General features: G+C 52.6%; 1 protein-coding gene across 3 annotated transcripts in view; it reads left to right on the forward strand.

The window, feature by feature from the left end:
- GRIK5 (glutamate ionotropic receptor kainate type subunit 5) overlaps positions 1 to 14,154 on the forward strand; it is a 77,910-nt gene that overhangs the window by 43,425 nt on the left and 20,331 nt on the right. For all 3 annotated transcript variants that reach the window (XM_023229260.2, XM_023229261.2, XM_023229263.2), the window contains exons 13-15: positions 8,265 to 8,378; positions 8,563 to 8,672; positions 9,154 to 9,327. In XM_023229260.2, coding sequence (XP_023085028.1) covers positions 8,265 to 8,378; positions 8,563 to 8,672; positions 9,154 to 9,327 — 398 coding nt within the window. The remainder of the gene's footprint in view (positions 1 to 8,264; positions 8,379 to 8,562; positions 8,673 to 9,153; positions 9,328 to 14,154) is intronic.

Genomic DNA, 14,154 nt, shown 5'->3' on the forward strand with positions numbered 1-14,154 from the left:
TTTTTTTTTTTTTTTTTTTTTTTGAGACGGAGTCTCGCTCTGTCGCCTGGTCTGGAGTGCAGTGGCCGGATCTCAGCTCAAGCTCCGCCTCCCGGGTTTATACCATTCTCCTGCCTCAGCCTCCCGAGTAGCTGGGACTACAGGCGCCTACCACCTCACCCGGCTAGATTTTTGTATTTTTTAGTAGAGACGGGGTTTCACCGTGTTAGCCAGGATGGTCTCGATCTCCTGACCTCGTGATCCGCCTGTCTCGGCCTCACAAAGTGCTGGGATTACAGGCTTGAGCCACCGCGCCCGGCCCACCCTTAGTCCTTAAGGGACAAGGGGAAGAGTTTGAAAGATGAAAACTTAGAAGCTCAGAGGAGGGGCCCCACAGAGCTGAGACTTAGACTGCTGAGGAGGGGTGCTATTGGGTTGATGCTGTGACATTTGGTGGACTTTTTGGATTTTGGTGACAACTTGTACCACATTGGGATGTGCTACTTCAATCCATTTACTTTCCATACACCCCATAAGGCTTTTCATTTGGAGTGAGGTCCAGAGCCTCAGAGACTCTGCAGCCAGTCCAGGCTGCGTGCGAGCTGATCTGCCACCTGGGCCAGATGTAACCAGCAGATCCGGAGATTCACTCGCAAAGTGCTGATGGCAAATAGGAATGCTGTATGGAGCCTTGAGCAGGCACCAGTGGCTAGCTCATGGTGCAGACCTCTAGGGGTTTTTGTTTGCTTGTTTGTTTGTTTGTTTGGAGAAGAAGTCTTGCTCTTGTCCTCCAGGCTGGAGTGCAGTGGCACAATCTTGGCTCACTGCAACCTCAGCCTCCCGAGTAGCTGGTATTACAGGTATCTGCCGCTGCGCCTGGCTAATTTTTGTAGTTTTAGTAGAGACGGGGTTTCACCATGTTGGCTAAGCTGGTCTCAAACGCCTATGCTCAGCTGATTCTTAAAAGCTTTTGTAGCAGCCAGGCGCAGTGGCTCACACCTGTAGTCCCAGCACTGTGGGAGGCTGAAGCGGGCGGATCACAAGGTCAGGAGATCGAGACCATCCTGGCCAACGTGCTGAAATGCCGTCTCTACTGAAAATACAAAAATTAGCTGGGCATGGTGGCACACACACACCTGTAGTCCCAGCTACTCAGAAGACTGAGGCAGGAGAATCGTGTGAACCTGGGAGGCGGAGATGCAGTGAGCCGAGATCATGCCACTGCACTCCAGCCCGGTGACAGAGCAAGACTCTGTCTCAAAAAAAAAAAAAAGTTTTTGTAGAGATGGGGTCTCACTGTGTTGCCCAAGCTAGTCTTGAATTCCTGGGCTCAAGCGATCCTCCTTCTTTGGCCTCTCAAAATGCTGAGATTATAGGCATGAGCCACTGCACCAACCTAGCCAGCTTTTTCTGGCCAGAGTGTAAGTATTTTCAGCTTTAAGGCCTTACTGTCACAACTCCTCAGCTCTTCTGTCGTATGGAAAGTAGTCATGGACAATACAGTGGGCATGGCTGTGTTCCAATAAAACTTTATGTACAAAGGCAGGCAGATGGGCTGGACTTGGCCCAAGGGTCATAGCTTTCCCACCCCTCACTCAGGTGTCATGGAAGTATCATGGCAGGAAGTGGCCACATCTCTAGTTCTGAAGGAAGAAAGGGAAGAGCTGAAATTCTTGGAAACTTAGAGGAAGGGCTCCGTGGAACTGAAAGTCAGACCCTGGGAGAGGTGCTCGCAGCTGGCACTGGGTTCTGGACAGAGGCTGGATGAGATGGGTTTATAGATGTTGGCTTCATCTGCTGCCAGGAGAAGAAACGATGCTGCCAGGGAGGGGGTGGAAGACGGCTGGGGTGGGAGAGGAGACAGGAAGGAGCAATCCCTCCTCCCTCCTCAGTCTGGCAACCTCCCTGTAGCGCCCCCTATTGGCAGAGCCTGGCAGAGCGCAGCGGGCAAAGCAGGAATATGGTTTGCACAGAACAGGGTATACGGGATGGGTTGGGAGCTGAGGGACTATCACAAGTGCTTTGATTGGCTTTGGGCATTTAGATGACACCCCCCCCCCCCATCATTATGGATGACTTGTCATTCAAATTCTTCCTGATTTCATTTCAGAGATTAAATAACTGTGAGGGGGCCCATCAGGGTAGGGGCTAGAGGGTCAGGGTGGGGAAGTCATCTCTAAGAAATAGGTCTTTTACCGTACATGGTGGCTTACACTTGTAATCCTAGTACTTTGGGAAGCCGAGGTGGAAAGATTACTTGAGCCAAGGAGTTCAAGACCAGCCTGGGCAGCATAGTGAGACCCCAATCTCTACAAAAAATGAAAAAATTAGCCAGGCGAGGTGGCACACATCTGTAGTCCCAGCTACTCAGGAGGTTGAGGTATAGGAGAATCGCTTGAGCCCAAGAGTTTGAGGCTGCAGTGAACCATTTTCACACCACTGCACTCAAGCCTGAGTGACAGAGCAAAACTCTGTTTCAAAAACAAAAACAAATAAATAAGCCTTTCTTTTAGAAATGAAAAGTGAGTAGGAGGAGGGAAGGGGGCTCCAAAGACTCTAGAAGGAGCCTAGGAGGAACTTGCAGCATTTAGGATCCTTCCATCCCACCTTCAGATGAAACCCAAATCTCACCATCTCTCTCCACCACCACTGCTGCCACTCAGTCCTGCCCCCAGCACCACCATGGGCATCTGCAGTTGGCTCCCTGGTTCCCACATCCACTCTTGTGCCTGTGGTCTGATAATGTCACCCTCTGTTCACACCTTCCTATATGACATCCTCATGCAATGTCTTCCATTGCCTAAGGTGCAGAATCCAGTTCCCTTACTGTGGCCCGCAAGGCCCTTCCAGGCTCTGGGCCCCACTCTGCTGCCTTCCCTGCCCCTTCTATTCTGCTCCAGCCTTGCTGGATGCTGCAAGTCTCTTCCCACCTCAGGGACTGAACCCACTGATCCCTCAGCTTGGAATCTTCCCCCTAGGTCTTCTCCTGCCTTTTCTGTACTTCCTTCATGTTGCTATTCAAATAAGACCCCCCTTATTTGAATAGGGGGGAGCAGATCTAAAACGTCATCTTCCCCCAGTCTCTCTCTTTCTGCCTGCTTGATTTTTCATCACAGCACTTGTCGCTACCTGACATTGTATGTTTCTATTCACCGCTGTATCCCCAAAGCTAGAATTGTGCTGGGCTAGTGGAGGGTGCTCTCCAAATATTTGTCAAGCAGGTAAATAAATGAAAGAATGAACAAATGGAAAGGGCAGTGTGGCTGCAATGTGGGACACAGGGCAAGATGGTAGGGGGTGAGGCTGTGGGGGTTGGATGGTGCAGGACGATTTGGGGCCAGGTGTAAGGCAAGGTGTCATAAGGGGAAGAGGTGTGGAGCACAGTTTTATTGGGGTGATAGGTGTGGTCAGGGCCTCGTCGGGTTGGGTAGGGTGTTTGGATGACAGTTTAAGAACAAGATGGGGTGCGGTGGCTCATGCCTGTAATCCCAGCACTTTGGGAGGCTGAGGCAGGTGGATCACCTGAGGTCAGGAGTTCAAGACCAGCCTGGGCAACATGGCAAAACCCTGTGTCTACTAAAATACAAAAATTAGCTGGGCATGGTGGCATTCACCTGTAATCCCAGCTACTCAGGAGGCTGAGGCAGGATAATTGCTTGAGCCTGGGAGGTTGCACTGAACCAAGATTGTACCCCTGCACTCCAGCCTGGGTGATAAGACTCTGTCTCAAAAACAAACAACAACAAAATAATAATAATAATAACAACAAAAAGTAGGGCCGGGCGCAGTGGCTCATGCCTGTAATCCCAGCACTTTGGCTGAGGCAGGCGGATTACCTGAGGTCAGGAGTTTGAGACCAACCTGGCCATCGTGGTGAAACCCCATCTCTACTAAAAATAAAAAATTAGCTAGGCATGGTGGCACACGCCTGTAGTCCCAGCTACTCGGGAGGCTGAGGCAGGGGAATCCCTGAAACCCAGGAGGCAGAGATTGGGCTACAGAGCAAGACTTGGTCTCAAAAATAATAATGATAATAGTAATAATAAAAAGAACAAGGCGCCATGTCTCATACCTGTAATCCAAGCTCTTTGACCGAGGCAGGAGGATCACTTGAGCCCAGCAGTTCGAGACCAGCCTGGGGAACATAGCCAGATCCTGGTCTTTCTTTTTTTTTTTTTTTTTTTTTGAGACGGAGTCTGGCTCTGTCCCCCTGACTGGAGTGCAGTGGTGCAATCTCGGATCACTGCAAGCTCCGTCTCCCAGGATCATGCCATTCCCCTGCCTCAGCCTCCTGAGTAGCTGGGACTACAGGTGCCTGCCACTGCGCCCGGCTAATTTTTTGTATTTTTAGTAGAGACGGGGTTTCACCGTGGTCTCGATCTCCTGACCTTGTGATCCGCCCACCTCGGCCTCCCAAAGTGCTGGGATTACAGGCGTGAGCCACGGCGCCCAGCCCAGATCCTGGTCTTTCTAAGAAATAAAATTAGTCAGGCGTAGTGGCTCGCACCTGTAGTTCCAGCTACTCAGGAGGCTGACGTGGGAGGATCACTTGAGGAGTTCAAGGCTGCAGTGACTTATGATTGCACCACTGCATTCCAGCCTGGTTAACAAAGTGAGACAGTGTCTCTAAAAATAAAAATATGAACAAGCAGAGTCATTGCAGAATTTATTTATTTATTTTTAGTTTTAGTAGAGATGGGGTCTTGCTACATTACCTAGGCTGGTCTTGGACTCTTGGCTCAAGCATTCCTCCTGACTCGGCTTCCCAAAGTGCTGGGTTAACAGGCATGAGCCACTGTGCCCGGCCCATTGCAGAATCTAAGCAGGGGAATACTGTGACCAGACTGTCATATGTTGGGATCTCTGGGGCTGCAGGCTGTGTGTCCTGGGAGGCAGAGAGACCAGTTATTCAGTCAGAGATGGTGGCGTGGGCAGGTGTGAGTGGTGGAGGCAGAGGGCAGTGACTCTGTTCCAGAGGTGTTTAGGGGTCAAAATCGGGGGGCTTGAGGATGGATGCAGTGAGGGGTGAGGGAGAGGCTGTGTACAGGACAACCCCCAGCGCTTCTGCCTGGGATGGTGCTGGATGGAAGATTGGATGTGGAGCAGTGTCAGGGAGAGGTGGAGGCTGCTGCTGCCACCATATTGGCCAGGGGTTCAAGGACTTGCTGACTCCTCCCATCAGTAAGCCCTCATTTCTTGAACTCCCTGGGATCCAGGGAGGAGTCACCCACCTAGGCCTGACCTCAGGCACCCCCAGCCATGGAGGGACCAGGGTTGCAGGCAGATAAAGCCCCTAGGCGGGGAGTGGTTCCGAATCCAGGGGTCGACTGTGGCAAGAGGCTTAGTCTCTGTGCCTCAGTTTCTTCATGTGTAGAATGGTAGAAATGGAGGTCCCTCTGCATTGGGTTGCTCTGGGACCAAACAGGCTACTCTGGGGAAAACCCTGGGACAGTGGCTGCATGGGGTAAGTGCTGTGTGCGTGCGAGTGTCTGACTACGTGAGGTTTTATTGTGGTACCAGGGAAGAAGAGGTCTCTGCATCTGGGAGGGCCCCAGAGGAAGCAGCAACATTCCTGGGTTTCAGCAGAGGAGGATGGGACATGAGACACAGCAGATCCTGCTCTAAGCTGACCCCTGAGCAGTGCCAGAAACACATGACATGTCCAACTGGCCTTGCTTCTGAAATGTTTGTGGTTTAGCAGTACAGGCAGAGAAGAAACAGATATTTTCCAAATTGAGCGATGTGTTGAGATCCAGTGGCGTCCAGGGAGTAGGGGTCCATGAATGGCATCCCAGAGGAGCGAAGGCATGAGGGGCCCTGGAGGGATGGATAGGATCCAGCTCTACAGGGTGGACAGGTGCCTCAGACAGAGCCAGAAAGAAGCTGGCACGAGAGAGAGGGATGGCGAATGGCCCAGGAATGCGGTGGGGGAGCCATCGGCTGCCTGGAATGCCAGTCAGAGAGGCTGTACTCGGTCAAACCCAAGCAGGATCTGTTGGGAACCTGCCATCTGTGGGCTCTGGGCTGCCCCACTGAGCCAGACAGGCAAGGAACCTGTAATGGAGTGAAGACAGCCTATTACCAAGCATCTGAGCAAGGCCATCTCCAGTCGTGCTAAGAACAGGGTGATGGGGCCTGGCGTGGTGCTCATGACTGTCATCCCAGCACTTTGGGAGGCTGAGGTGGGCAGGTCACCTGAGGTCAGGAGTTCGAGACCAGCCTGACCAATTCGGTGAAACCCCGTCTCTACAAAATATGCAAAAATTAGCTGGGCATGGTGGCATGCCCCTGTAATCCCAGCTACTCGGGAGGCTGAGGCAGGAGAATCACTTGAACCCAGGAGACAGAAGTTGCAGTGACCTGAGATTGCGCCTTTGCACTCCAGCCTGGGTGACAGAGCAAGACTCCATCTTAAAAAAAAAAGAAAGGGCCTGGGGAATGTGAGAGGACCCTAGGGTAGGAGTGAGGTGCGGTCTGGAGGCTGCTTTGGGGAGGGCTGAAGGGGTGGGTGTGATGGGAGCCTGGAATGGGGAAGAAGAGCTTGGGGGAGAGCATGTGCAAAGGCCCTGAGGCAGGCATGAGCCTGCTGCGTCGAGGAAAGAACAGGCCATCATGGCTGGAGCAGAGCTGGCAAGACAGAAGATATGAGGGGAGGTTGGCAGGGCAGCTGAGCCCCAGGTCACCAGGGCCTCTTGGCCATGAGAGGGTTTTGTCTTAGGTGCTGGGGGAAGCCATGACAGGTTTTAAACAGGAGACTGTCCCCTTGGCTTATATGTGAGGAATGGACTGGGAGGTTATGAGTGGCGACAGGGGGCGCCGGGCAGGTGGCCAATGCTGTAGTCAGGAGTGAGGTACCAGTGGCCCAGGCCCAGGCGGTAGAGTTGTAGAGAAATGGACAGATCCGAGGAGTGTTTCGGGAGCAGAGCCACTGTCCTTGCCCGGCCCAGCAAGAGGCAGGTGTCTGGCCTGAGGCATGGCCCCAGGAGTGAGTGAGGAGAAGGCCAGTGTGGGAACAAAGGACGGGGGGCCCTTAGGCTTTCAGGAGGAAGTGGGATCTTGAGCGTTTGGCCCCAGGACTGGAGCCCACCTGAAAGGCCGTTGCTTCCTCCTCTCTGAAATGAGGATGTGGCCACCAAGCAGGGCCTTGCTGGGACAGACCCCCAGTGGGTGCTTAAAATAATTAGAGTCCTGTATTAGCTGTGATGATTCCCACGACGACTAATGTATTAGTCATAAAAGTGGCAAGTGTACGAGAAAGGGGAGAGAAGTTCCCTATGCTCAACACCCAGGAATTCCCAGAGAGATTCTCCAAATCCACATTCTGGGCCCCTGCCACACCGCCGCCTCTGGATGATGCTTCAGGGCTGTGCTGTCTCACTCTGCTCCTCGGTTATATTGAGGCTGGTGCCATCTCTCCTGTACCTGGCTTTAGCTGTTTAGTCTGAGCCATCTCCCTCTCTGCTTGGGGTCATCTTTGGGGTCTGTGTCCTTTCTCCCCAACCCTGGATTTCACGGTGGGCCTGTCTGCTCTCTCTTTGACCGTGGATTTTGTTTTTAGCCTGTGTCACCTCTCTCTACCTCGTGGTTATCTTTTGTGCCTGTGCCATCTCTCACCGACCTTGGGTTTGTATCTGGGTCCTGTGCCATCTATTTCTGACTCCAGGTGAAGTTTTGGGCCTGTGCCACCTCTCCTTCATCCAGGATTGTGCTTTGGTACTGGTGTCATCTCCTGACCAGGTTGCTGTTTGGGGCTTGTGCCCTATCTCCCTGACTATACACTGGGCCGGGGCCTGGGTTATGTCTCCACTGGCTGTGGACACATGCTGACCTGCACCCTTCCTCCCCACCGGGGGTCATTTCTGGGCCCTGCATCCTCTCTCCCTGCTCTGTGTTCTGTCTGGGCCTGTATTATCTCGAGTTCTGCCAGTCTCAGCCCCTTCAGGACCTTGGCTCTTTTATGGCCCTAGGGAGAAGTTGCTGCTTGAATTTGAGTCTGGGGAGACTCCCCATCCCCAGCCCTTGATGCTGGGGCACAGTTGAGGCCTAGGGGATGGAGTCATTGTGCCTGGAGATGTGAGATGATGAGGATGGATATGTGATGAGAGTCCGATTTCAGGCCCAAGGTGGACTCCTGGAGTCAGTCCAGGCTCCTGGCCCCTTCTGCTCCCTACCTCTCTCTCTCTCACCTCCCTCAGTTGCTCACTCTCCATGCATTTCTTTCTAACTGTCCAATTCTGTCTTCCCCTCTGCCCCCCTCCGCCCCCGCCCGGCTTTCCCTCCAGCAGAAGGCAGACCTGGCTGTGGCCGCCTTCACCATCACAGCTGAGCGGGAGAAGGTCATCGACTTTTCCAAGCCCTTCATGACCCTGGGGATCAGCATCCTCTACCGAGTGCACATGGTATGGTTCCCCTGGAGACCATGGGCTGCTTGCCTGGCATGGAGGCTTGGAGGCTGCGAGTGGGAGCCAGACTCCCCCAGGACCTCAGATGGGCCGGTCAGGCTCCCAAGTCCCTGGTGGGGCAGGGGCTGGGTGTGAGGCTCAGGCCAGGGGTGGCTCCGGGTCTCACTCCCTCTCCCCACAGGGCCGCAAGCCTGGCTACTTCTCCTTCCTGGACCCCTTCTCCCCTGCCGTGTGGCTCTTCATGCTTCTTGCCTACTTGGCTGTCAGCTGTGTCCTGTTTCTGGCTGCCAGGTGAGTCTACTGCCTACTGGGAAGGAAGGGGCTGGAGGAGACACGAGCCGGGGCCTCTGGGACTGACCTGCCCCTTCACTCTCGGAACTGTCCTTCGCCTCCCCTTTGGGGCCTTGGATTCCCTGCACCCTCCTTTCTCAATTCTGTACCCTGTGTCTGAGTCTCATTCTTCCCCTTGTGGCTCTGACTGTGCTCTGTGATTCTGTGTTCAGGTCTCTCCCCTTCCCTCCTCTCCCTTTTTTACCTCCTCCTTTCTCTATTTCTCTCTGTGCATCTCTGTGTCTGTCTCTGCCTCTTCTGTCTCTATCTCTGTGCATCTCTCTCTGCCTCTTCTCTGTGTGTCTCTGTCCATCTCACTCCTTTTTCCATCTCTCCCCCTTTTCTTCTGATCACCGTGACTTCATCTTTTTCCTTTGCTTCTCTCCTTTTCCTCCCCACCTGGGCCCTGGGCTCCATCCACCCGCTGCACGTCTCTCCACAGGCTGAGCCCCTACGAGTGGTATAACCCTCACCCATGCCTGCGCGCACGCCCCCACATCCTGGAGAACCAGTACACGCTGGGCAACAGCCTGTGGTTTCCCGTGGGGGGCTTCATGCAGCAGGGCTCGGAGATCATGCCCCGGGCACTGTCCACGCGCTGTGTCAGCGGAGTCTGGTGAGAAGCTTTCTATCTGCCTCTGCCCGGGGTGGGGGAAGGACCCATCTGAGGCCTGGGTGGGGTTGGGGCTGTGGCATCTCCTGGCAGATTTGATTCCTCGTTTTCCCCTGCAAAGCTGAAAGATGAGGAATGGGGTGGGGAGAGCTGAGCTCCAGCTCTGCTGCTCACTAGCTGTGTGAGCTTGGCCAGGCAGCACTCCTCCCCTTGTCTCAGTGACCTTCCCTGAAAGATGAGGAGAAAGATGCCCACGTCTCAGGGTTGTGAGGATTCAGTGAAGCTACTATGGAAGAGTGCTCTGTGAGCCCTACAGCCTTGTGTGGGCAGGAGGGGTACAATTGAAACAGGATCAGTGTCACTGTCTTGGACGTTGCCCTGGTCATCACAGGGACATAGAATCTCCAAGCCAGGACAGCCGTCACTGCCGAGATGTTTTCTCAAAGTCCCACAGGGACCCAGTATCTCAGACAGAACTTCTTTGCCCCCGTCCCAAGCCCCAAGAAACTACATGTCAGACGGCAAACACCCACAGCTTGTGGTGTCTGGCCCACAGGTTTGATATTGTTGTTGCTGTTGTTGTTATTTTGAGAGTCTCCCTCTGTCACCCAGGCTGGAGTGTGGTGGCACAATCTTGGCTCACTGCAGCCTCCACCTCCCAGGTTCAAGCAATTCTTTTTTTTTTTTTTTTTTTTTTTTTGAGACAGAGCCTCGCTTTGTTGCCAGGCTGGAGTGCAGTGGCGTGATCTTGGCTCACTGCAACCTCTACCTCCCGAGTTCAAGAGATTTCCCTGCCTCAGCCTCCTGAGTAGCTGGGACTACAGGCGTGCACTACCACACTCAGCTAGCTTTTTGTATTTTAGTAGAGACAGGGTTTCACGATGTTGGCCAGGATGGTCTCGAACTCCTGACCTCGCGATCCACCTGCCTTGGCCTCCCAAAGTGTTGGAATTACAGGCGTGAGCCACCGCGCCTGGCATACCTGGCTAATTTTTGTATTTTTAGTAGAGACAGGGTTTCACCATGTTGGCCAGGCTGGTCTTGAACTCCTGACATCAAGTGATCTGCCCGCCTCGGCCTCCCAAAGTGCTGGGATCACAGGTGTGAGCTACCGTGCCCAGCCTTGGCCCGCGGTTTTAAGAAACTGGGAATTGAATGCCAACACTTGGAGCACATTCACTCACAAATTTAGATTTCTTGCTTTCCTTGAAAATCTGGGAGATCTGGCAGCGCTTGGCTGGCATTCCTGCCTGGTGTCACCGTCTGCTCCCATCCATCCCCGTTCCCACTGCCCACTGCAGTCGCCTGCTGGCCTGGCCTCCGTAAGCATCCACGTTTGCTACCCTGGGCTTTAAATAGCAGCTGGACTTGGTTGCTGTTCCTGCAATTCTTCTCACCTCCTGTTCCTCACAAGAACCATGGAGAGTCGAGGAGAATGCTTGGAACAGGGAATATGCTCCCTGTTTATGGATTAGGAGACTGAGACCCAGAGAGAAGGAATAGCTTGCTAAAGACTGTGTAGTCAGCTAGAGGCAGGGCCGGGCTGGGGCCAGGACCAGGCTCCTTCCCCCATGCCAGTGGGCCCTCAGCACTGTCCAAGCTCAGCCTAGCCCTCAAGGCCCTTGGGAGCCTCTCCAGGGCAACCCCAGGTATCTGGCCTTCTTGAGGAACACTTCTTCCTCACCTCCCCACCACAGAATTCACTCACCCATGGTCATTCTTTTACAGGAAAAGGATCTCGATCCAGACCCCAAGAGAGGGGTCTTGGATCTCTCACAAGGAAAAATTCAGGGCGAGTCCATAAAGTAAAAGCATGTTTATTAAGAAAGTAAAGGAATAAAAGAATGGCTACTCCAATTGCTTGAACTCAGGAGGCAGAGGTTGTAGTGAGCTGAGATCTCACCACTGCACTCCAGCCTGGGTGACCAAGCAAGACTCTGTCTCAAAAAATATATAAATAAATAAATAAATAAATGAATGAAAGAATGACTACTCCATAGACAGAGCAGCCCCGAGGGCTGCTGGTTGCCCATTTTCATGGTTATTTCTTGATGACATGCTAAACAAGGGGTGGATTATTCATGCCTCCCCCTTTTAGACCATATAGCATAACTTCCTGACGTTGCCATGGCATTTGTAAACTGTCATGGCTCCAGTGGGAGTGTAGCAGTGAGGACGACCGGAGGTCACTCTCGTGGCCATCTTAGTTTTGGTGGGTTTTAGCTGGCTTCTTTACTGCAACCCCTTTTATCAGCAAGGTCTTTATGACCTGTATCTTGTGCCAACCTCCTGTCTCATCCTGTGACTTAGAATGCCTTAACCGTCTGAGAATGTAGCCCAGTAGATTTCAGCCTCATTTTACTCAGTTCCTATTCAAGATGGAGTTGCTCTGGTTCACATGCCTCTAAAAATTTCACAGATGCCTGTTGAGCCTGTCCATGTGCCACGCACTCAGGTGAGGAATCAGCCCCATCCCTGCCCTGGAGAGGCAGAGGAGCTGATAATAAACAAGTAAACAGATAAATCAACACTGGACATCCTATTTTATTCAAAGAATAGGTCCCAAAGATATTATCTAATTTGTGCCTTTTTCAATTCAAGACTAACCTTAATAGGTGGCAGTTTTTCCCTTCTCCTAAGTGGAATTAACTGCGGTATGGCAGGCATTAGCAATTCACTTGGTCCACTGGCTTGGACACTTGCAAGTCTTGATGGTTTTTTTTTTTTTTTTTTTGAGACAGAGTTGCGCTCTGTGGCCCAGGCTGGAGTACAATGGCTGGATCTCAGCTCACTGCAAGCTCTGCCTCCCGGGTTCACGCCATTCTCCTGCCTCAGCCTCCTGAGTAGCTGGGACTACAGGCGCCCGCCACCTCGCCTGGCTAGTTTTTTGTATTTTTAGTAGAGACGGGGTTTCACCAGGTTAGCCAGGATGGTCTCGATCTCCTGACCTCGTGATCCGCCCATCTCGGCCTCCCAAAGTGCTGGGATTACAGGCTTGAGCCACCACGCCTGGCCTATTGATGGTTTTTTTAAATGGTTTTGGATGGGCATCATTTCAAATGATACCCCTGTAGAGGATTGCTTGAGCCCAGGATGTTGAGGCTACAGTGAGCTGAGATCCAGCCACAGCACTCCAGCCTGGGCGACAGAGCGAGACTCTGTCTCAAAAAAAAAAAAGCACAAACCCAAAAAATCCAATGAAAGCCCTATAGCCCTATTTGTTTCCTATTGCTACTGCAAAAAAATCACAAATTTAGTGGCTTAAAGCAATACATATTTATTCTCCTATAGTTCTGGAGATCAGAAGTCTGAAATAGATCTCAATGGGGTAAAATCAAGTTCTTGGCAGGGCTGGCTCCTTGTGGAGGCTCTATGGGGAGAACCTGTTTCCTTACCTTTTCCAGCATTTCGAAGCCACTTGCATCCTTGGTTCGTGGCCCCTTCCTCCATCTTCAGAACCAGCAGCATAGGATCCACAAATCTCTCTCTCTAACTTCCTTCTTCCACTCATAAGGACCCTTGTGATTCCTTTGGGCCTTTCTGGATAATCCAGAGTAATCCCCCCCATATCCAGATCCTTAACTTAATCATAGCTGCAAAGTCCCTTTTGCTGAGTAAGGTCACATCTTCACGTGTTCTGGGGATTATAATGGAGACTTCTTTGGTGCTGATGGGCGGGGCCTATTCTGCCAGTCACACAGTCCAGGTGAAATATACTAATATTTTCTATATAATGATGTTGCAGATGCACATAAAATGTGCTACTGAGGAACTAAACAGGATACAGTAACAGAACAGTAGAGCATGGGGGCAGTCAGAGGAGGGTCCCCTGAGGAGGTGAAGTGGGCTGAGTCCTAAAGGCAGAAACAGAGTCGTCCATGCCAAGGAGAGGGAGGAGCATTTTAGACAGAGGGAGAGGGCCAGGTGTGTGAGGTGCTGAGAGGGCACCCAGGAGACCTGCCGTGACAAATATGGTGGCGTCCTCACAGGAGGGTTGGGGGAGACCAGTGGCCTCCTCTCTGCTGGTCACTGCTTCTGCCGCCCAGCCAGGGGCCCTTTTCCTGAGGGTCACACTCTCTAGCCAGCTGTTTTCTGCCCCTTCCCATCGCTGTCACCCAGACAGCTCCCACTCGTGTTCCCTCCCTCATCGGAGACTTTGGCCCTGGGGCCCACTCTCTTCTGCACCGAAAGTCCTCCCACACATTCGCTCATTCAGCAGATGTTTGAGAATCTTCAGATGTGACGTAGCACCATGACTCAGCAGGCCAGTCCCCGCCCTTGTGGGACTCAGGGTCCAGTGTAGGGGGTGGGATTTGGTGCCATCACCCTTGAGGACTTGGCTGGTAGCTGACCTGCAGCAGCCTGGCCAGAACCCACCAACTGGGCCCCTCCTCTCCAAGGCCCCCTCAGCCCACAGCCTCCTGCAGCCACACCTGAGGTCTTGTCACTATTCAGGATGACTCTGCCTCCGGAGTTAACGTTTCTTTTTTTTTTACCCCTTTGTTTTTGAGATGGAGTCTTGCTGTGTCGCTCAGACTGCAGTGCTGTGGCGTGATCTCAGCTCACTGCAACCTCCGCCTCCCGGGTTCAAGTGATTCACCTGCCACAGCCTCCCAAGTAGCTGGGATTACAGGTGTGCGCCACCTTACTTGGCTAATTTTTGTATTTTTAGTAAAGATGGGGTGTTTCTATGTTGGCCAGGATGATCTCTAACTCCTGACCTCAAGTGATCCACCCACCTGGGTCGGCCTCCCAAAGTGCTAGGATTACAGGTGTAAGCCATGGCACCTGGCTGGGAGTCATCTTTTCTTTTCTCTCCCTTCCCTTCCC

Source organism: Piliocolobus tephrosceles, chromosome 21, assembly GCF_002776525.5.
Source record: "Piliocolobus tephrosceles isolate RC106 chromosome 21, ASM277652v3, whole genome shotgun sequence".
In the NCBI taxonomy this organism is placed as follows: Eukaryota; Metazoa; Chordata; class Mammalia; order Primates; family Cercopithecidae; genus Piliocolobus; species Piliocolobus tephrosceles.